This window comes from Gymnoscopelus braueri, assembly GCF_963280865.1.
Source record: "Gymnoscopelus braueri genome assembly, chromosome: 17".
NCBI lineage: Eukaryota > Metazoa > Chordata > Actinopteri > Myctophiformes > Myctophidae > Gymnoscopelus > Gymnoscopelus braueri.
The window spans coordinates 12,328,769-12,352,974 of record NC_137617.1 but is presented as its reverse complement, the minus strand read 5'-3'; the positions used below and the strand labels follow the sequence as shown (position 1 = coordinate 12,352,974).

The window sequence follows — 24,206 nt, the reverse complement described above, 5'->3', positions numbered from 1 at the left end:
CGTAAACTGATGTCACACAAAAGCAGTGAAAATATTCTACCAAGTTCACAATGCGTAGCGATGTGACGCGTTGTGAGCTTGTAGATCGTTTATTTTCACTATTTTTTTAATTATTTTTAAAATTCACACCTGTTATTTATATGAGACACAATTCAGTTGTATAATTAAAATAATTACACAACTGAATAATGTGTTACTTTAGCACTGCCGCCTAGTAGAAAGAGTGTGAGTTTCCTCCTACATGTTACAGTAGCATACTCCTGGTGTCCATATACTGCTTAGTTGCTGCTATTAACCATTAACTGTGCTAATAGTTAGAAGGATGGGTTAAATACAGAGGATGTATTTCCCCACAATGATCAATGAAGTCACTTAACTATGTGTGTTACTTCTACAGAGGCACCTGTGCCTGTTCTCAGCAGACAACCTGACTGGCCTGCATATTTCATTGGAGAGACTGTTATTCTGAAGTGTACGATACAGGAAGGAAAGGCCTCTGACTGGAAGTACACATGGTGGAAGGATAATAACCCTGTCATGGTGTCCAGTGAAGAACCTGCATACAGTTTAAGTCCTTCTCAGACATCCAGTGGTGAATACAAGTGTAATGGTCAACGCAAGCATGACCAACAAAATTCCAAGTTCAGCAATACCATCACTGTGTCTTTTAAAGGTAGGCTATGGTCTACTCTTGACTTTCTACAGTCTGGAGGTCCTACTGCTAAAGAGTAGATAGAAATATTGATATAAAGACATTTATTTCATAACACATGATCAGTGATCATCATCATCATCAATAACAGTTTTTCTATCCGTTGTTCAGCCTCAATTTTTTCATATTTTAAAAATAACTTTTTTTCTCATTAATAACAGTTAAACCAACGACTACGCTGATATCAGACACAACAAGTGTACTGACATCAGATAGTGTGACCCTCACCTGTACTGTGGAAGACACTATCACTTCATGGAATATTTACTGGTTCAGAGACAACACACCATTGAAGGTGAGAGATCAGTCAACCTACACATTCTGGCCCTCCAGTCTCTCAGAGAGTGGAAGCTACATGTGTCGAGGAGGGAGAGGAAACCCACTATACTACACATATGACAGCAACTCAGTTCATATCTCTGTCTCTGGTGAGTTATATACAAACTATACACTATAATATGTTTGATTCTTATGAAACAACTAACAATCAAAAGGTTTATGCAGCTTCCTACATTCACACCTGTTATTTATATATTTACACAATTCAGTTGTACAGTATAATCAAAATAATTACACAACTGAATAATGTGTTAGCTTAGCAGTGCCGCCTAGTAGAAAGAGTGTGAGTTTCCTCCTACCTGTTACAGTAGCATACTCCTGGTGTCCATATGCTGCTTAGTTGCTGCTATTAACCATTAACCATCCTAATAGTTAGAAGGATGGGTTAAATACAGAGGATGCATTTCCCCACAAGGATCAATGAAGTAACTTAACTATGTGCGTTACTTCTACAGACGCTGTGCCTGTTCTCAGCAGACAACCTTACTGGCCTGCATATTTCATTGGAGAGACTGTTATTCTGAAGTGTACGATACAGGAAGGAAGTGCCTCTGACTGGAAGTACACGTGGTGGAAGGATAATAACAACATTCCCAGTGAAGAACCTGCATACAGTTTAAGTCCTTCTCAGACATCCAGTGGTGAATACCAGTGTAATGGTCAACGCAAGGATGACCAACAATATTCCAAGCTCAGCAATACCATCACTGTGTCTTTTAAAGGTAGGCTATGATATACTCTTGACTTTCTGCAGTCTGGAGGTCCTACTGCTAAAGAGTAGATAGAAATATTGATATAAAGACATTTATTTCATAACACATGATCAGTGATCATCATCATCATCAATAACTGTTTTTCTATCCGTTGTTCAGCCTAATTTTTTTCATATTTTAAAAATAACTTTTTTTCTCATTAATAACAGTTAAACCAAAGACTACGCTGAAATCAGACACAACAAGTGTTCTGACATCTAATAGAGTGACACTCACCTGCACTGTGGGAGACAGTACAGCTTCATGGAAGATCTACTGGTACAGAGACAACAGACAAGTGACGGTGACAGATCAGTCAACCTACACATTCAGTCCCTCCAGTGTCTCAGAGAGTGGAAGATACATGTGTCGAGGAGGTAGAGGAAACCCACCATACTACACACATGACAGCAACTCAGTTTCTATCTCTGTCTCTGGTGGTGAGTTATATACAAACTATACACTATAATTTGTTTGATTCTCATGAAACAATTCAATTTAATTCAATTCAAACTTTATTCCAAACAACTAAGAATTAAAAGGTTTAAGTAGTTTCCTGCATACACCTATTATTTGTACAGAGAAAATATTTTACCTATTGTAAGATTTCAGCTTTCAGATGTAGGATAATTACAATGTGCATTTAGTTTTAACGTAAAACATAGTATATTTTGTGGTATCAATTAAGTATAATAATACTTAATTTATTAGACTCTATATTAAGTGATGACCATGGGTCTGCTGTCATGAACTGAATTTAAACATTGTTCTTCTGTTTGTGGCACAGTGGCTAATTGGTAATCACTAGCAAGGAACAGTGTGGAGTTTACATGTTCTCCACATGTCAGGTTTCTTCCTACAAAAAAGATCTAGGCTACTACATGTTAGGGACATACATTCTGCCAGCTGCTCTTGACCAAGGGTGAACTTAGAGTTGGAGCTGGTGTCTAGATGCTAGTTGCTGCTATTAACCATTAACCATCCTAATAGTTAGAAGGATGGGTTAAATAGAGAGGATGCATATCGTTACAAGGATCAATAAAGTATTACTAAACTTAACTATGTGTGTTACTTCACACAGAGGCTGTGCCTGTTCTCAGCAGACAACCTGACTGGCCTCAGTTTTTCATTGGAGAGACTGTTATTCTGAAGTGTGCGATGCAGGAAGGAAGTGCCTCTGACTGGAAGTACACATGGAGGAAGGATAATAACCCTGTCAATATGCCTAGTGAGGAACCTGAATACAGTTTAAGTCCTTCTCAGACATCCAGTGGTGAATACCAGTGTAAAGGTCAACGCCAACATGACAACCAATATTCCAAGTGGAGCAATCCCATCACTGTGTCCTTTAAAGGTAGGCTATATTGGCTTTCATCTTCAGTCTGGAGTTAGTTCCTATTGTTAAAGAGTAGATAGAGATAGTGATAGAAAAACATTTATTACATAACACATGACCAGTATCCCCTGTTCAGCCTCCAGACATACAGTAGAATATTATGTATATGGTTGCCCGGAGTCCCTCAGGGCATTTAGTGATCGACAAGCTCACAACACTGTTGATTGATTGATTGAATGAATATTCTATTAGACAAAAATGTAAAAACAGCACGAGTACAGTCAACACTTTGTTTAAAATGATAGAACCAAAAAGGTTCTTGCGGTCTTGTTTCGTTTGGGGTCCTAGGTATTTAATTGTTGTGAGCTTGTCGATCTGCTATTTTCTGCGACAATACGCATAGTGGGGACAGTGATAGTGATACAGGAATGTATTGTTCTGAATGACCATCTCAGCAGAGAGAGTTCAGCCACTGTTCATGTAAACATCATTATCTTATCGGCTGTTTTAATGTAACCTTTTTATTCACATGTGATGTATTAGACACAATTGGATTAGCTGCTTTGAAAAAATGCCCCAAAAAAAGACAAACATAGGTGTATGCCTGATGTGAGCTTGTAGATCGTCTGTTTTCACTATTTTAAAATAATAAAAAACTAACAGTGTTGGACATACAAGGTTTCCACTCAACAGCAAAGATTTACTATAATTTGTTTCATTCTTATGAAACAATTAACAACCAAAAGGTTTAAGCAGCTTCCTATATTCACACCTGTTATTTGCTCAGAGACAATATTTATTTTATTGTATTTTACCTATTGTACAATTTCAGCTTTAAATTGTAAAAGTGCTTGTCAGTTCTGTTAGTGATAGAAAGACATTTATTACACTACACTTAATTACTGTAATGACATCATCATCATTAGGTTTAGATTCAGCTTTATTAGTCATACATAATACAAGGTCAGAGGGGTATTTAGTTTTCTGTTAGTTTTTCCTACATTTTCATTTATTTCCTTTTTTTCTGAGATAATTTATACTGAGGTCCAATAGTGACACAGTGTTATTCTATTTCTCTGTGATAAATTACAGCTAAACCAAGGACTACGCTGATATCAGACACAAAAAGTGTGACCCTCACCTGTACTGTGGAAGACAGTACAGCTTCATGGCAGATCTACTGGTACAGAGAAAACCTACAGTCTGAACCACTGGCTGTGACAGATCAGTCAACCTACACATTCAGTCCCTCCAGTGTCTCAGAGAGTGGAAGATACATATGTCGAGGAGGGAGAGGAAACCCACCATACTTCACACATGCCAGCAACTCAGTGTCTATCTCTGTCTCTGGTGGTGAGTTATAAACAAACTATATACTATAATTTGCTTGATTCTCATGAAACATGTTGACCAACATACAGTACAATATATATATGGTTGACCGGAGTCCCTCAGGGCTCTATACTAGTGATCAACAAGCTCACAACACGTCGCAGCGCGATGTGACGTGTTGTGAGCTTGTCGATCTGCTATTTTCTGCGACAATACGGATAGTTGGGACAGTGATAGTGATATTTTTTTACTTTTACTTTAGGAATGTATTGTTCTTCTGAATGACCATCTAAGCGGAGAGAATTCAGCCACTGTTCATGTAAACATCATTATCTTATCGGCTGTTTTAATGGAACATTTCTATTCACATGCGATGTATTAGACACGATTGGATTAGCTGCTTTGTGTTATCTGCCAAAAACATACAAGACAAACATAGGTGGTATGCCTGATGTAAGCCTAGTATATCAGATCACTGTAAATGGAAATGTACTCTGTGTGTGTGTGTGTGTGTGTGTGTGTGTGTGTGTGTGTGTGTGTGTGTGTGTGTGTGTGTGTGTGTGTGTGTGTGTGTGTGGTGTAGGGTGTGTGCGAGTGTGTGCATGTGTGTGTGCGTGCGTGCACATGCGCTTGTGTAGCCTGTGTGTTTTGCACTATTGCAGAGACGAGAACAGTCATAGGAAAACATGTAGACGTGAAAATTTTATTTACGTTACATGTCTTTTGTGCAGCCTCCAGGCATTGCATGGAACATTAGACATAATGTCATGTCAAACAGCAAACAGTTTTTAATCCAGAGAAATATTCTTTCCAACAGACCAACCCAAGTCTGTTCTGAGTTTGTCTCCTCCATGGTTGAGTCCTGGAGCCGCAGTGATTCTGAGCTGTGAAGTTAAAGAATCATCTGCAGACTGGAGGTTCTACTGGTACAGAGCTGTTCCTCAACCATCAGACAACTCTTACACTTATGAGCTCTTACCTGGTAGCCTCAATGGGACTGTAGAGGCTTCCTACATCATTCATGATCCTACAGGCACAGGAGGATATGTGTGTAAAGCTGGGAGAGGAGACCCAGTTTATTACACTAGGAACAGTGAACCTCAGTTTGTGTGGTCTGGTGGTGAGTGTGACTCATAATTCATCATTCTTTATTCTAAAAGGTTGTTTTCTTGACAACCTACAGGACAGACCATGCAGTGACTGACTGACTGACTGACTGACTGACTGACTGACACATACGCACGCACCCTCGCTCGCTTGCTCACTCGCTCGCTCACTCGCTCGCTCACTCGTTCACTCTCACTCTCTTCCTCACTTCCTCTGTTTTTTGTATTACATATTTCTTTCTTTCTTTTTCTTTATTTGCAAACACATGACTTTCACTCCGCTACATTTAAAATTGAAATATTGTACTTTATACTAGATTTCAAAGGACTCTTGGGACCCAAACTTACAAAAATACATTATCAATTAACCACTTAAGCCCTATTCCAAATATAATGAAAATAACTGATCTGCAAGCTCTTAACGCTGTGACCTTGTAGATCTGCTATTTTAGGTATTTTTGAAAATGTACTTTATCTTTACTTTACTTTATTACTTTGTCCACCACTGTTCTCTGATCTTGTTTAGTTGTAAAAGACTGCTCTTTGTTTGACCTCTGATCCTTTGTTTTGTTTTAGATGTTAATTCTTCAGCTTCTCTAACAGTGAGTTCTATCAGAACTCAGCACTTCAACTCTGAGTCTGTCTCACTGAGCTGTGAGGGAAACTCTACTGAATGGAAAGTGAAGAGTTACACTGACCAACTGAATGAGTTTTCATCTGGACGATACATGACTGGATCTACATGGACCAAAACCTTAAATTCAAGAGACAGTGGAGTGTACTGGTGTGAGTCTGGACTGGGAGAGTGCAGCAATGCTGTCAACATCACAGTATATAGTGAGTCCAGTTACTTTATATAGAAATACTGCAGTATTTCCATTCCATCAACTGATTAAAAGCACAATTTTGTATTTGCTCAGTGTCATGTTTGTAGACAGTTTTTATCTTCTTAACTGTTTTACAGTTGGGTCTGTCATCCTGGTGAGCCCTGTTTACCCTGTGACTGAGGGACATTCTGTGACTCTTCACTGCAAACAAAGAACATACATGTCACTCTCCAACGTGGACTTCTATAGAAATGAAGAACTGGTCCAAAGTAAAACCAATGGAGAGATGATCCTACCTGCTGTCTCTAAGTCTGATGAGGGCTTCTACAAGTGTAAATATTCTGGAGGAGAATCACCACAGAGCTGGATGGCAGTGAGATGTGAGTTTACTGCCAACAATTGCATTTTTTGTCATTTATTTAAACAATATGCAAATTATACACTTAACACATTTACTTATTACATATACCTTTTACAAGCCCGCAACACGTTGCACCACGACGCGTTATGAGCTTGTAGATCTGCTATTTTCACAATTGTTTTTCATTTCTGACAAAAGAGAATATTAAAAAATCAATTCATTGATATTAAAGGACAGCTTCGCCACTATTTGAAGGCTGTTGTCATCCTTTAGTATGATATCCGTAAATAAAAAAAGAATGTGTGAAAAAGTGGCGAAGCCGTCCTTTAAAAAGAAAACGTACTTCGTAACTTGTACTTACAATATGCGTTGTCCACCACTGGATAAATACAGTATAGGAATGTGGAGAAAAACATTTTATTACTGGGGGAAAATTACCCTTAGTAATAATGTCTTCATAACTAAAATGGTAAACGATGTATTTGTAAACTTTGACACAATAAAAGACTTGGTCTCCCAGGCTTATAACAGTCGATGAATCAGAATTTCATGAAGCAGTTGATTTAGGCCTACTGTACATACACAATAAGCTGTTAATTATACTAATCTATCTATTTCAAATGCCATTTCCATTGTCATCATAGTGTCTCAGCATTCAGTGCCTGGATCTGTGGAACAGAGTTCTCTACATGTAGTGGGACTGATTGTTGGCCTTCTTGTTGTGATTCTACTGACCATCTTTCTGCTCCTGCTGTGTCGATACAGAACATCCAAAGGTCAGAACTACTCAAATAGGGATTTTACAGTGTGTGTGTGTGTGTGTGTGTGTGTGTGTGTGTGTGTGTGTGTGTGTGTGTGTGTGTGTGTGTGTGTGTGTGTGTGTGTGTGTGTGTACATTATGAAACTCATACAGTATGTTGTGACACTGAACAGCAGAGGACTGCTTTGTAAGTGTAAAATACTATTTTAACATATTTTGACTATTTTTCATTTTTTTTACAGATCCATGTTGTGCCAGCCGGTAGGTAGAGCTCTTTGTTCTAGGCAGGCCTGGAATTTCATATTTTTTAGGGGCAAAGCCACTTGATCTTTTTCAAAGGCGGACGAAGTACTCGACCCCAGTACTTGAGTATAGATACTCCTTGGTCAAATGTGCTCCACTATAAGTAAAAGTAGCTCAGTCAAAATGTTACTCAAGTAAGAGTAAAAAAAGTCATTGCTTTTAAATATACTTAAGTATTCCAAAGTACATGCTTTGAAAAATATTTAAAGTACAAGTAAAAGTAGAAGTACATTTCTTAATTTTATATCAATGAATTGTTTTCACAATGAATTTATAGGACCTTGCAGCTCTTGTTTCAGAGATGTACTAAGGGCGCTTTCACACTATGGTCCCGGGTGCGCACTCCAGACCGCTTGGCAGGTGTCGCGCTAGTGTGAATGTTGCGTATCGTCCCCCGAAACGGATAACCGTATCGTACCCGAAACCACCTCGGGAGGCAGTCTCGGATCCGGATCATGCGTATTTGGGTACGGTACGCTGCAATGTGAAAGCAAGCGTACCGTTAGACGGAAGTGGCCCGCTATTTGTAATAGATGACGGTATATAAACTCGACAAAAACAGTCAACAAAAACACGTCGCAGATCAATCCACAGGGGTTCAACCATGGCCGGATCCCACAGTTATTAAATGACCAAATGAACCCGCGGGATGATGCGCTAAAACCCGCAATATTTATATATAATTTTTTTTTATTATTATATAAAACATTACATACAGAAAAAGAATGAGAGCGCGAGAGATAGAAAGAGAGGCCGTGTCACGGCCATATAAGGACAGCAACAATATATATATCTTGTGGATATCTTGTGGAGTTTCAGCTACTATGCATCCCAGAAATATATATAGCTTATAAGGCTTTGTAATTTGAAATTTGTAAGTAAATGTGGTAACTCATTTAGATGTAGGCCTACGTAGGTTTATGGTTTCCCAAGGACTATAGCCGTTTCACTCATGATGCAATTTCTCTTTCATAACAGATACATACATGTGCCAGATAATCCCCACACCAAGAGAGTAAAAAAAGAAAAGACGTTGGATTGATGTACTTTATTTAGACATGAGACATGAGAAACAGTACATGGAAGTACAATTCACAATACAAGGTTTCAGTCATTCAGTCCGACTTCACTGCTACTGCTACTATAGTTGCCTTTTCATAAATGATATATTTTTGTACTTAAGCTGTCGTGAAAGTTTATAATATTTAGAGAAATTTAAAGTTTCAAATACAAAAGTAGTTGTGAAGGTTAGCAAACTGGACATTTAGACTGAATGTTTCCTGTATCCTCATCTTGCGCTAATGCACACAAGTGTTTCACCAGGTTTTATTTGTGTTGTTTCTCATAAGCGTACATCCGTTGTCCGTCAACATCACAGAAGTCTGTGTCTTGACTTCTGTGCGCTCACTGCGTTGAGCGCTCATAGCTCTCCAGCCGCAACCCTATATTTATGCGCGACCAGCACAAACATTGTCGCATAGTTGATGACGTCTGTGTCCACAGGGGAAACACTATGTGCATGCCGCCACCTGTAGGATCGGGGGTATATATGCAAGTGTTCTCTGGTGCGCTAGGATCTTGGCCAATGTGAATGCAGGCCAGCATTCGTTCTCAGGAACGATTCAAATGCAAACGGACCCAGTGTGAAGCCGCCCTAACTCTCTGAAACCACCTGCACTGCATGCACTGATGTGCTTACTTGTAGAACCACTACGTTATACAAAGCCTGCAGAAACACTTATAAAAACATAGAAATAACTGAGGAACTAAATACTTTTACTCCTATACACCCATACAAGATGTAACTAAGAGGCGAGCGGAGGGGGAAGCCAGAAACGTGGCCACTGTGAGAGCAGAAGTTAGGCCAATTGCATTTAAGGGAAGAAAAAAAAAACAGCCAACCTAAAGGCCAAACCGTAGCAATGCAACTAGTCGCAACTCCTTGCAACAAAACCATTTTAAGGTCAACCACACCAATTGCAACTCCTTGCAACTGCCATTGGGGGTAATGGACTGGTTGCAAGCAGTTGCAAGTAGTTCCATGTTGCAAGGAGTTGCATGGCGAATCATTGGTGTGGATGTGGAGTGGGCTTAAAAGTACTCAGTACTTTACAGCCTTCCTAGAAATGTACGAGTAAAAGTAAATTATTTGTCTTGGAAATGTACTCAAGTAAGAGTAATAAGTATAAAATAAATCTAATGTCTCAAGTAAAGTACAGATCCTCAGAATCTGTACTCAAGTACAGTACTCAAGTACATTTACTACGTTACTGTCCACCACTGATCTTTTTTGAAAATGGCCAAATGGCCATGGCAGGAAGACCAACAAATCCATATATTTTAATGCTTAATTTCTGATAAATATTTATCTTTTAATTATAGATCCGTTCAGTCTCAGGGAACCAATCAGGTCTCAGCTGCAGACCAGAGGACCAATCAGAGTGGTACTCCTGATGACGTGTACTGCCCACTGCAACACGGTCAGTCTTTGAACCAATCGTGATGTCACCAATATGACAAGGATATTTGGTTCCCATTTATAATGTAGAAGTTTAAAGATTAAAGTCTGTTTTGAGTTTGAGAATTGAAACCATGTTTGAAATGAAAAATAAATTAAGAACCACATTAATGCTTATTTGTTTGCTTATTTAGGCGACACAAACGTTTATGGAGTAATCAACCTCTCTGACTACGAAAATGGTACTGTATATACTTTTTAAATATCCAATTAAATAGTCTTAATCTCATTTAATTTAAATGAGAGTTCAATAATGTTCAGTGAATAATCAATCAAAACATTTGTCCAATTTGAATTATATTTCCTTGTTTTGTTTGTTTGTTTTTAAAATAACAAATTGTTCCGTACAAGACGGTTCTAGTAGTAGCCGAATGGTTTCTCTCTCTCTTGGTCCTATCTTCTGCTAGACCCTTTAAGGATCACAGTTGACCTTTTTTTATTTGGGACGACTTACCAAAATGGTACCAAATACCAAAAGATAAACTGCGGTCCCAAAAGGGGTTAATCTTCCAGCTGGCACAAGACGGCGCAAACGAGTAGCAAAATAGAACACTGAAGTCTGACATCACTGCCGCTAGAGGCCGCATTCCCCCTGGGTCACAGAGTATTTATTCTATTAAAAATCCCTATAGAGAAATCTTAGATCTAGATAAGAACTGTGTTCCAAAATGTATCCAAAGAGTGAGAATTTTTTTTTTTCTTTATCCAAACACAGACGTTATCAAATGTAACTCAATATAAACAACACAGAGCCACATACCTGACAGAATCATCCAGCTGATTTGTTTATTTTTGGAACACAGTTCTTAAATGACACAATCTAAGATTTCTCTGGGGATTTTCAATAGAAAAAATCCTAAGACCCAGGGTTAGTGGGAGTGACTTCAGTACTCTATTATCATTGCTATCTTCTGACTGACACAGTTGTTATTTTATTGCCTGGCACCCATGTTGTTTAGATAACAAATGATGTTGCGACTATTTAGCACCAATAAGCACGTTGGTCTTAAAATGGGGCTGGGCTGTGGTCTGACTGTAGCGCAATCAGAATGCCATGAACCCATTTCATCCTGGCTTTCTTTATCTGTCTCAGTTGGCAGCAGTTGGGTTAACAGTCGTCAATACCCAGGCAGAAACTGCATCGTCTCACAGTAATGTGTCTCACATTACTAAACAGCTACTGCTAGATGGTCCCACAATTGATTGGTTTGGTCTCCTCCAATGCGTCATCTAAATAACAATGAGCTTTCTCTTAAAGTGAACGGGAAGAGACACTATGATACTGTAGGTGTAATTGATGTAACGCTCGCTCTCTCTCTCTCTCTCTCTCTCTCTCTCTCTCTCTCTCTCTCTCTCTCTCTCTCTCTCTCTCTCTCTCTCTCTGTCTCTCTCTCTCTCTCTCTCTCTCAGACCAGGGAACCAATCAGGCCTCAGCTACAGACCAGATGGCAACTGATGATGTGTACTGCCCACTGCAATACGGTCAGTCTTTGAACAATGTCATGTTCTAAAAAGTTCTTCTGATGATGACAACTGGCTCTAATTTGATTCCAAATTCATGTATAGTTCCTTAAACAATGAATGTCCTTTTTGGAAATACATTAAAGTCTCAGTTCATTTTGTGTTTGTTTTGCCTAAATAACTTAATAATTAACCAAATTGAAACCCTGTTATAATTAAAAAATAAATGCTTATTTGTTTACCTTTAGGTGACACAAGTGACTATGGCGTAATCAGCCACTCTGCTGACTATGACAATGGTACAGTATACCTTTTAAAGATCAAATACAATTATTTTTAAAAAAAATTGGGGGGGGGGGGCCTGCTACTGTATGTTTTTAGTTTGATCCATAGATTTGCCATGTTGTTAAAAACAGAGAGGATCATTTTCACCAACATGATACGTTTTTGATCGCTTCCTACGGGTCTGGAATCTAAATCCTTCTCTTCCCTCTAATTGGGTCACCCACTTCTTAGTAATTACTTATTTAGTAACAGATATTTTTTCACTGAAAATGTAAATCAACAGAACAACTTTCATAATGAGAATTCATTAATTCAATCAAATTGGCTATTCATTATATTTTTTAAAAAAAGTGAAAAAAGGTCACTATACTGCCTCCCCCTGGTCAGCCGGGGCGCCTGATGGAGGGGAAAGGAACTGGTTGGAATAACGTGTTCCTTCCACGCGCTACGTCCAACCAGGGAAACTCTCCCCTGTCAGGTGACAAGAAGGTCAGTCGGCTCTCATGCATTGAAGGAGGCATGAGCTCGGCCCTGGCCTCCCTAGGTTGGAAGAGGGAAGGTAGTGCCCAGGATTACATAGACAATTGGCACTGGGTGTAAAAAATAGGGTTACAAAATCGTGGGATAAAAATTTAAGTGAAAAAAAAGAAAAAAAAGAAAGTGAAACAGTTTAATTGTGTTTAAAACTAGGAGGATAATTTGTATAATTCATATTCCACAGTTAAGGAAAAGCAGTGTAGATAAAATGACTATGTATTATACTGCATGTTCAATGACAGATTATCCTGTTTTAAATTATGCTGTCACTACACTTTGTTTCAGCTCCTTAGGACATAGGACAACCCAACGCCACACACCTGGATAAAGTCAAATGTGACTAATATATACTGTCTAAGTGCACTGTAATATAAAGCTCCAGGATAATGTGTTTTACCATAAAGAAAAAAAAATGCATTAATTATATGTATGTTCTTAAATCCACATTTTTTTTTATGTTGATAATTTAAAGCTGCACTATGTAACTTTCCTCTTTTACCCCGGATTTGAACCCGTCTCTCCAGCACAAGTGCTGGATTTTTACCATTGAGCTCAGGGATAAATTGAACCTTGATCTTCAGGTCAAAATTTGTGTAAACAGGATTGTGTCAAAGGTCATGTCTCCCCTAGTCACGGAATCTAAATCAATAGAAGAGCAGGGAGACAAACAACCACCCTAATGATATAAGTTATATTGTATTAACATACTCTACCATACAGATTGGACAAAATTACATTTGATTCATTATAAAAAAGTTACATAGTGCTGCTTTAAGATTGACAGAGTACAACTCTGTCAATCCCAACATGAGTGCTCTTGTTCCACCTGACTGTTAATCATCAAGTGTCACGTGTTGAGTTTCATGTCAAGCTTAACTGTACATCCATTGCTCAGGGACGTGCTGGCCACTGGGAAATTCGGGAAAATTCCAGAACGGCCGCGCCATTTACGGGCCGCCAGACGGCCGGTGGGCCACCCAAAAAAAAAAAAAAAAAAAAGTTTATTTTTTATTTTTTATTTAACTTTTTTTAGCTCCCGTTTTAGGATTATTACGGTAATTTCCGGGTCGCGCGGCCCAATTATTAGTTACGTTACTGTTGGGCTGGGACGTTTTTCAGCAGTGGTGTAAATTTACATAGGGTTGCTGGGTTAAAACCCAAAAACCAAATCAGCCCCCCCCCCCCCCCCCCCCCCCGTTGAAAAAAAAGGTGGGCCGGTTCGGAAAATCCCAGAGCTGAATTTTGGTCCCAGCACGCCCCTGCCATTGCTGTTAATTATTTATCAGAAATTCCTAAAAAAATATCTTTGCTTATCATTGCTTTTATTTTCATATTATTATAACATATTTGTTTCTTTCTTCTTAATGAGTGTGACAAAACCCCAAAGGGATTTGCTTGTTAGTATTATTATTTGCAGTGTGGTTAAAGATGTAAAGATTTGATTCATGGCATGTGACCAGTTTCATGTTGTCATATCAAGATCCATACTTTCTGTTGTGTTCTAGGTCCGATCTAGGACCTAATATATAATACTTTTAAACCAGTTAGGACGGATGAAATCAATGTACTGCATGATTGTTTGTCGCTATTAAGAACTGGATGGGCTGCAACTTTCTACAACTAAATGCAGAACAAACTGAAGTCCTATATATTGCTCCAGATAAGATTGCTGCAAATGTTGCCAACTGTCTTGGGTCCCTGAACCCAAATGTGCGTTCCAATCTTAGAAACATTTGCATTATTTGCTCAAGCTATACTTTTAGATAAGCACATTAACTCTGTGTCCTGTGCTTGTTTTGATCACCTTAGAAATATCGCTAAACTGAAAGATCTGTTGTTTCACACCCAGAGCTACAAATGATTTGTGTCATCACACCTGGCTTATTGTAATTCTCTTTTCACCTGTCTCTCTAAAAACATCTAGTCCAGAATGCTGCTGCCAGGCTACTGACCAGGTATTCTAGTCAATTGTAGAATCCATTTCAAGGTTCTTGTAATCACATACAGAGCCCTACATGGTCAGGCACCGCACCTGCATATTTATGTGACCTGCTCCACCCCAATGTTGCCAGTAGGTCTCTGAGATCCTCATCCCAGGGCCTGCTGCCAGGTTGTCCCTCGTACGAGATTAAAGACTACAGGTGATCGAGCCTTTGTGAGTTTCGCCCCTAGGTTATGGAATGATCTGCCCTAGATCTATAGATCTGTGTCCTCTGTGGACATCTTTAAATGACTACTCACCTATTCAAACAGGCTATTATAATAGCTCTTTGTGATTTCAGTTCTTTGTGCTGTGATATGTATTGTATTGTGATTTCCTTTAACTCATACTGGTTGATTGGTTATGGTGATTGTTTTATTTTGTCTTTTGATTTTATTATTGATATTTTCTTCTGCTCTGTGACTGTCAATGTCTGTGAAAGATGCTCTACAAATAAAATGTACTTACATACTTACAGTACGTAATTTAATTGTTAGATTAGAAACTTTGAGAAGCCAGAACACTTTTTTGTCAATGAGATTAATTCTGTTTTCACATTAAATACAGGTAAAAAAAATCCCATAAATATACATAAAGTAGGTTGAATACAATCAGTTACTCCTTTGTCTTTTAAAAGTATTTTTTCCCCTAAAATCCTTTTTACATCTGACACCTGTGCCATTCCAGGTCCACAAAGTTATTATGGATTCTTCATAAAATTAAGAGAGTTATAGTTAGTTATATGATATTATAGGTACTGGAACAGCACTTGTACAGCTTTTTGTACACAGCCATTTAGTGACATTAGGCCTAAGGCCTTACCAGCATAGCAGATAATGGCCGCAATGTGTTTGTTTTGACGCCCACATTGCATTTATGTAAAGATTTTCAATGGCAGAAACCTCAAGATTCACGATTGCTTTATTTGTCTTATTCTTTTTTAAAGCAGCATCAGAAAAAAAAGAGACTATATGTTTCTCCTAAAAAGACAGCAACAATTCCTAAAATAAGAAATAAATAGTGACAAAAAAACAAGCATAACCAGATAAAAACAGTATAAAAAACAGAAATGCATGGAGTGAAGTTCTTCTATAGAGTTCATCTCATCTAATCGATAGCTCACTTGTCTCATCATTACTTTTATTAGAGTTCAATAATGCTTGTTCAAACCCTCTCATGAAAATGCGTCAGGGGAAACATCACTTCTCTTTCTTCTATCTTGGTACTTCCCTAATAAGAAACACATACAATCTCCAGATCTCTGAATAGGTTTTCAGATGTACTGGTGGCTCTGTGACATCATTTTCTTAGCAGTTTTCAAATTTGGCAACAAATTATTCAGCAACACAACTTATCCCAGACCTGACAGCTGGTGACAGATGATGGGAAAGACTTACTGCATTATTTTTGCCATTATTTTAATGTTTGTTGAGAAGACTCCTTTGAGAGGCTCATTTGATACTGTTCATAGTACATTACATAAAAAATTAAATAATAAGAATAATATAATGAATAATCAAATATGGCAACAACTGCTACACTTGTATCACTTCTTGATTGCAAAGCTGTCATTTTCGCAAATGTGCATTATATGTCCTAGCACGTTATTGCCATCTCCTGGTCAATTTAGTAGTAGCTTATATCCTAGTTTCAAAGTAAAGTCTGTGTGCGTGTCTGTACTTCTGTCCGTGTCCGGGTGTCCCCAAGCATTATCTGAGAAACTTCTGACTGATTGGCACGAACTTTAGAGGTAGGGTATCGTATGTGATTTCTTTGGTAAAAATAAGTGTTAAATAGCTCTTCAAGAGCTTAGTAAAAAGTTCAGTAACAGAAAGTTACTTAACAGTAACAAAAAGTTCAGTAACAGAATCATAGTACTCATTGCTATAGGATAAAAATGGGATTGGCTTTCAAAATGGTCAAAATGCCCTCAATGCCCTCAATACCCTCATATCTGACTAAATACCTCACAAAAGTGAACGACGCCCACAGCCCCAATACTAGAGGGAGCGACGACATCAATCTGGTAACCACCCTCCTATAGAACAAACATGGGTAAATTCTCTTTCTACAGCACTGCCTCCAAAATGTGGAATGCCTGACCCCATTCCTTAAAAAATGTGGATCACTGGCTTCCTTCAAAACAGGACTGAAAATCCATGAGACCACACGGTGGTTATACTCACTTTTCCCATAGAAAGGAGAAGGCATTCACTGCCTTCACCCCCCCTCCCCCTTTATCTACTCATGTACATATATAGTGTTTTATATTTGTTGATGATATTGTATTTTGAAGTTATTTTCTATGTTGATGAATTGAATACATAGGACCAGCTTTTTTTATTTGTACATAGTGTTACCTTTTTCTGCATTTTTGTATTGATATTTTAACTGTGGTGCCATGTATGACTATAAATTGAATACCAAGGACCTCATTGGAAACAAGACTGCAAGGACTTTTTTGAACAGACCTTTTAGACAAAGTATTTTAAATGTGACTGTGCTGTTTTACATTTTTGCCTAGTAAAATATTCAATCAATCAATCAAAACCTCAATGGAAATAGGCCTACAGGACCTTTTTGGGGTTATCCCTTTTAGCTCATGTGTATGACTGTACCTGTACTGTGTGCATTTCTGTCTAATAAAGTATTCAATCAATCAATCAATCAATAGGGCGGTGGTTACCAAATGTTTTAGCTCAAGACCCAAAAGAGAAATTAGACGTTTGCCCTTAGACCCAAACTAGTGAAAATCTACAAGCTCTGATCAACAAGCTCTGAACAACACGTCGCTTCGCACCGCGTTGAGAGCTTATTATCTGCTATTTTCACTTCTTGAACATAGTTTTTATTTATTTGTGGAAATTATTAGATTTTCTTTTATTTTATTTATCAAATACTTTTGTTGTAATGTTTGAATAGTTTTTAATTGAATGTTTAAATCTTTTGAAATACAGATTTTTTTTATGTAGGAAATAAAAAAGGGGATATTTATTCACGACCCATAAAAATGTTTGCTTGGGAAATATTCTTATATCAGGTGTTTATTCAGTAACAGGAGTCTCCATGTCTATCCAGCTCTTTATTAAATAGAAAATGCATTTTCATGTTGGGATGCCAATTTTATCCAATCACGATAGAGAACTCAGTCAGGATATAAACAAGTGAAACTGTGATGACACAAAGAAATGAGCTGACAAAATTGGAACTGGAACACTTTAAAAATGAAGCTGATAAATGGGCACTTTATCCTGATTGGCTGAATTTTTTTCACCTAGCTGAAAATGTATTTTCTGTTTATTAAAGAGCTGGAGAGACAGGAGACCCCTGTTACTGAACAAACACTCTAGCAATGATTACTATCAGAATATAGTGCTTTAAGCTTTTGACAAAAAACATAACCTCTGTTTATGCCAGAGGGACATGTGTTCTCAATGGGCATCGGCCTAGTAATGTAGTGTAAATGGCAAAGGCTGTATATTCATGAATGTAGTTCTACACCCAAATACCTTTTTTGAGGGAGTTGTCCAGTAGTCAAATCAAACCCATCCTCCGTGTGCGTGCGTGTGAATCCTACATGGGAAGATGTATGAGTCAAAACTGAAGGTCTCTGACCAGACACATGAGCTTAGGCAAAGAACTGACCATTAAAAGTCTGGAGATCATCAAACAATCCAGTGATTCTCATTTCTCAACCATTTTCATTTCAAGGACCCCCAGTTTGACATGCATTAAGCCACGGACCCTTATTTGATACTTTATTTTTACATCTCCGGGACTCCAATCAACACTGTAAAATCCTCAGTGTTTATGAAACTCTGAGAGTTAAGTCCAGGGACCAGGGTAGACTGTTGCACCTTTCTTTGTCCTTAGTTAAGGTTGGTTGCAGGAGTGGTAGTCTCAATAACTAAAACGGTGAAAGAGTGTTTCACCATAACTAGAGTGGTGAAAGACTCACGCACCACAAAAGAAGGCTCCTTAAACAAAGATGAGTCTATCACCACTCTAGTTACTCTGAGAGTGTACAAATGCCATATATAAGGGCCCATTTGGTTCCATTTGTACACTCTGCACACGCACACATGTGGGGGGTCTCAGCTTTTGTCAGATGTAAGAAAGGGGGGCTGCAGGGTAAAGTAAGTCTGGAGAGATGACCCTGGCAGAGTCAAAGGACACTTGATCTGAGCTGCTGCCACAACCCTGGCAACTATTATTATTATTTATAGGATGTGAATGGTTAAGAATGTGGTACAGGTGGCACAATCTGCTCTCCATCATGGTGACCAGGGACTTTGGATGTTTTAACATCACGCCATTGATTTTCTCTTCTTCCTTTTTTTTAACCAAGCATGATAAGATCAAATCTATTTAGACCTGCAAAGAATGAGCTCACATCTTTATCTCAGCCTCTCTTTAAAAAAAAGGAAGAACAGAACTGAATTTAATAAAGAATTTAGAAAGAAATACAATGTATACTGAGTGAGCTCACGACGTGGCATGCAAGTGTAACATCTTCCTCACGCCCTTTAACTCTACTCCCCACACAACTTCCTCTCTCTGTCTCTTTTATTTCCCTGTTTCATACAGCAGTATCTATTAGTTCACTGTGTATAGGTAGTAGAAAGGTTATTCTGAAGAGGTAGAGCAGAGCCGTTCATCACAGCAGAGGATGGGGCCCACTCTGCTCTATGTGCTCCTCTGTGAGTATATCACTGTTATTACTATTAGGTCTATTGGCCTAGTTTTTGAACCACCATAATATTAACGGAATATGTGGCTGTACAACATTATTATTATCATTATGTTAAAGTTAAGCTGCTGAGTTTGAATACAGTAAAAGCATGTCAATGGCATCAATTTACAAGTTGTTATTTATGTAGGATTTTGACCAATGTTTTGGCCTTGCTGTAGATTTATCAATATCGTAATAACAACCAAAATAGCAGACCATTACAACAGTGATGATGTAACAGAGACACCATCTAGTATCTGCTTCTACTATACCACTTTTTTTTTTACATTAGCAAATGATGATTATACGCACTTACGCAGCTGCCTACAAGCTGCAAAACATTTGTTGGCTATCAGAATATTATTGCAAATTGATTTACATTCTACAACATCATTAATCCACAAAAAAATCCAAAGTAGCAGATAAATAAATTAAATAGTGCTTAAACTATTTGTCATTTTGCTGGGAGACCACCTGGAACCCCCTCAAGGACCCCTGGGTGTCCTGGAGCCCACTTTGAGTATCATGCTATATACTTTGTTGACCGCAGTCCCCTAGGGCTCTATGCTTGGTCCCCTCCTTTTTTCCCTGTACACCAAATCTCTTTGATGAAAATAGCATACCTACAAGCTCACAACGTGCCACGTATGCACCGCAATGTGAGCTTGTAGATCTGCTATTTTCGCTGAATGTTCACCTATTATGTCATGCCTAGAATAGGTATGTACGTGCGTGCGTGCGTGCGTGCGTGCGTGCGTGCGTGCGTGCGTGCGTGCGTGCGTGCGTGCGTGCGTGTGTGCGTGCGTTTGCGTTTGCGGGCGTTTGCATGCGTGTGCATGACAGTGTGCGTGTGCATGTATATGGGAGGCAGACAGGCAACTGGCCTTCAGTGTCTATTGTTTATAAACCTATAGTTGCCTTGTGGAAATAGCAGTTTTGGAGAATGCTACAGATTTGACCATTGCCAAACAAAACTTGGATTAAAGTGGGCTAGAGTGCTTTATATCCTAGTGTGTAAACTGGACTAGCCCAGAATATATCCGGTGTATAAAGCAGGCTAACCCTGAGCCTAAACCTTATCCTTAACTTTAATCCTAGCCCACTTTAACCCTGGGTGTATAGTTTAGCAGGGGGATCATGTGGGCTGCTACAACTACAATATGTATACTATATGTCTTGGATGGAGGGAAGCTCATATCCACTGATGCTCTGGTCTGTCCACACAGCTCTGTGTGATGCTTTGCAATTGAGGGCAGAGCAGTTCCCATGCAGTGATGTATCCAGTCAGTATGCTCTCAGTGGTGCTACTGTGGATATTTCTTATACCTTTATTTAACCAGTCAAGACAATTAAGAACTGATTTGTATTTACAATTGTGGCCTGGCAACGCCTTTTGAGGGAGAGGGGACATAGGGGCTAAAAGTAAATCAGTCAGGTTAAAGGTCGTAGTAGCTGCTGCCTGAGGTGAAAGAGGCGTTGATGTGCATTTTTCAATACCTGAATATTGCTCAGTAATCCTGTCTGTTTTGGTCAAACGTCATTGTGCCTGAAGACTATATACCGTGTAATAAATATCAAGGAAAAATGCAGATTTATGCTTAACTTGCTATTGTCTCATATGTTTTTCAGTGCTGAGTGGCTTCTTCTCCTATGGACATAGTGAAGGTGAAGATTGATTTTCTATCAACTGTATTCTCTTTATACTCAGTCACTGTCATATTTCCACCTGTCACATATCTATGTCTATTTGTTTAGCCTTACTTTCAAAAGGAATCCACGTTGTAAGTAAACATAATATTATTCCCATTTTTATATATTTTTTATGAACAACTACTTAGTTTTAAAAGATAGCATCCCCTCATCAATAACATAACATTAACAAACCATAAACACAGAAGAAATAACGTTTGTTAAGACAAACGTCTTTGATGCACAGTACTGTGGTTGTACAGACTACAGAGAGGTGTGTCATCCTGTCATTCAATGTTGTGACACTTTTTGGTCTCACTGCATTGTCATACACACACACACACACACACACACACACACACACACACACACACACACACACACACACACACACACACACACACACACACACACACACACACACACACACACACACACACACACACACACACACGATAGTATCAGATGGAAACATCACCCACTGAAGCTTCACTGTGATGGAGGCAGTATGTGAGTGTGGTTTGACACACAGCCTGTTTCCTTTGTGGTCAGCGAGGACTCTAATATACAGTCTAGTCTTCAGTGTTTAATGTAGGTTATTATATACTGTAGTCTGCTGTCTATGTTGATGTTGTGTTAATTAGGAATAATTAAAAGGCAGATTTAGTTTTAAGCTTAGCTTGATATTCTCTGATTAAATGTTTTTCAGGGAAGGCTGTCTTCTACGTCAATGGACATCAAGGTGAGGATTGATTTTCTATATATTCTCTGTATTCACTCTGCCAAGATCATATTTACACATGTCACATGTATATGTATTTGTATTGCTTTTAAAAGGATGTTTTTGAGCAACAGTCCTAGTTTTAAAGAATAGCATTCTCTCATCAATAACATAACATAAACAAACCATAAACCCTTATTTTTGGTTAGTATATGACTGAATATTTGGTTAGTATATGACTATATTCCACACAATTCATCTATCAAAATAATTAACAGTATTTAGTTTTGCAACATGCTGGCTTTAATAATATTCATCCAATTGTTAGCTCAAGTGACATAATCTAATCGGTTGAGAGCCATGGTATAATAACAGGCACAGCTATTAAGTATAATGTCATACAGTTCTATATCACTTCATGGCTGAGAAGAAAGACAGTTTTCAAACATAAGGGCATGGGTGGGCACTGGCCCAGCCATTGATGTGTCTGCACCATGTGCCCACCCAGTCCCCTTTGGTTCTGAGTCGTATCAATCAAAGAGGAAGCACATTTGGATTGACTTTTGTCCAGCATGGCAACTCATTATTGTTAAACAAAACCAGCGCACTTGCAATCTTTAGCAGGCTAACACCATTGAAAAACCTGCAAATTATAACACTGTGACCAGACCAGCAAACTATTCTCAAGTGGTTGCTCTGTTGTTGCTGTTAGTGGAATAAACTGTTTTTAGAGGGATGTTAAGAAGATACAAACATATTTGATGTGTACAGACTTGTATTGTCTTACCTGTCATTCAATGTTGTGACACTTCACCCATTTGCTGTCTTACTTTGTGGTCTCACTATTCTATTTCTTTGTCATAAATAACACCTAAACCAACGACTACGCTGAAATCAGACACAAAAAGTGTACTGACATCTAATAGTGTGACCCTCACCTGTACTGTGGAAGACAGTACAGCTTCATGGAAGTTCTACTGGTTCAGAGACAACAGTGAAGTGAAGGTGACAGATAAGTCAACCTACACATTCACTCCCTCCAGTCCCTCAGAAAGTGGAAGCTACAGGTGTCGAGGAATAAGAGGAGACCAACAATCCAACCCATATGACAGCGACACAGTTTATATCACTGTCTCTGGTGAGTTATACAAACTTATATTATAATGTGTATTCTTATGAAACAACTAACAATCAAAAGGTTTAAGGAGCTTCCTATATTCACACCTGTTATTTGTTCATGTCTGTATTTTACCTACTGTACAATTTCAGCTTTCGGTTGTAAAAATACTTCTCAGCTCTAGTTTGTCAGATGGCTATATAGGAGGGGACTTGTAATGTAGGCTAAGTGTCACGCATATTTGAGCGTGAACCTATATTTACGCTGTATATTTTAATGTAAATAAATGTTTATATTATTTACATTTAAGTAAATCGTTGCCTGGTAGTCAAGGGCCCGTAGAAACTGGTCCATAATCCGTCCATGGGTCTATTGTCATTAACTGAATTTAACCATTTTGTGGCTCACAGTGCGTGGCTAATTGGTTATCACTGCTGCCTTATAGCAAGACTGCAGTTTTTCTGAGTGGAGTTCACATGTTTTACCCATGTAGGTGGGTTTCCTCCTACACAATATGGGACATACTCCTACCAGTGCTCTTGAACAAGTGTGGCCTTACAGTTGGAGCTGGTGCCCATGTGCTGCTCAGATATTAATCAAGCATCCTAATAGTGAAGAGGATGAGTTAAATACAGAGGATGCATTTCCCCACAAGGATCAATGAAGTTACTTAACTATGTGTCTTACTTCTACAGAGGGACCTGTGCCTCTTCTCAGCAGACAACCTGACTGGCCTCAGTTTTTCATTGGAGAGACTGTTATTCTGAAGTGTACGATACAGGAAGGAAGTGCCTCTGACTGGAACTACACATGGTGGAAGGATAATAACCATGTCCAGATGTCCAGTAAAGAACCTGAATACAGTTTAAGTCCTTCTCAGACATCCAGTGGTGAATACCAATGTAGAGGTCAACGCAAGCATGACCAACAAGATTCCAAGTCCAGCGATCCCATCACTGTGTCTTTTAAAGGTAGGCTATAGTATACTCTTGACTTTCATCTTCAGTCTGGAGGTCCTACTGATAAAGAGTAGATAGAGATAGTGATAGAAGGACATATATTGCATAACACATGATCAGTGATCAGTTTTTCTATCCGTTGTTCAGCCTCCAGACATACAGTTGAATGAGATATCAACATCTAAGAGAGACGCACTCTATAGTGTATCATGCCCAGTCATGTAGTTGTTAAGTCGGTATACTCTCTTTTTGCCAAAATATTTCAAGGTGGCTTGTAAAGGCCACCTTGCCAACTAAGCAGAGAGAGTTCAGCCACTGTTCATGTATACATGATGTATATTGGCTGTTTTAATTTGAAATTTGCAATTTATAAGCAAC

General features: G+C 38.6%; 3 protein-coding genes across 3 annotated transcripts in view; all 3 read left to right on the top strand.

Annotated features, from left to right (window-relative positions):
• LOC308104118 (Fc receptor-like protein 5) overlaps window positions 1-24,206 on the top strand; it is a 99,687-nt gene that overhangs the window by 59,259 nt on the left and 16,222 nt on the right. The gene's annotated exons all lie outside the window — the stretch shown is intronic.
• Window positions 1-24,206, top strand: part of LOC308104339 (B-cell receptor CD22-like) — a gene marked incomplete at both ends in the record, with an annotated part of 36,054 nt that overhangs the window by 3,663 nt on the left and 8,185 nt on the right. Inside the window, 3 exons of the mRNA XM_080454755.1 lie at window positions 874-1,140; window positions 1,507-1,773; window positions 1,974-2,240. Coding sequence (XP_080310881.1) covers window positions 874-1,140; window positions 1,507-1,773; window positions 1,974-2,240 — 801 coding nt within the window. The remainder of the gene's footprint in view (window positions 1-873; window positions 1,141-1,506; window positions 1,774-1,973; window positions 2,241-24,206) is intronic.
• On the top strand, window positions 540-23,412 carry LOC308104340 (uncharacterized protein; the record flags this gene model as incomplete). The annotated part of the gene is made up of 14 exons (XM_080454756.1): window positions 540-673; window positions 5,289-5,591; window positions 6,154-6,414; window positions 6,542-6,784; window positions 7,410-7,541; window positions 7,768-7,786; window positions 10,211-10,308; window positions 10,481-10,528; window positions 11,757-11,828; window positions 12,056-12,106; window positions 20,972-21,007; window positions 21,741-21,773; window positions 22,705-22,890; window positions 23,363-23,412. The coding sequence occupies exons 3-14, from the start codon at window positions 6,306-6,308 to the stop codon at window positions 23,410-23,412; spliced, it is 1,077 nt and encodes a 358-aa protein (XP_080310882.1). The 5' UTR covers window positions 540-673; window positions 5,289-5,591; window positions 6,154-6,305.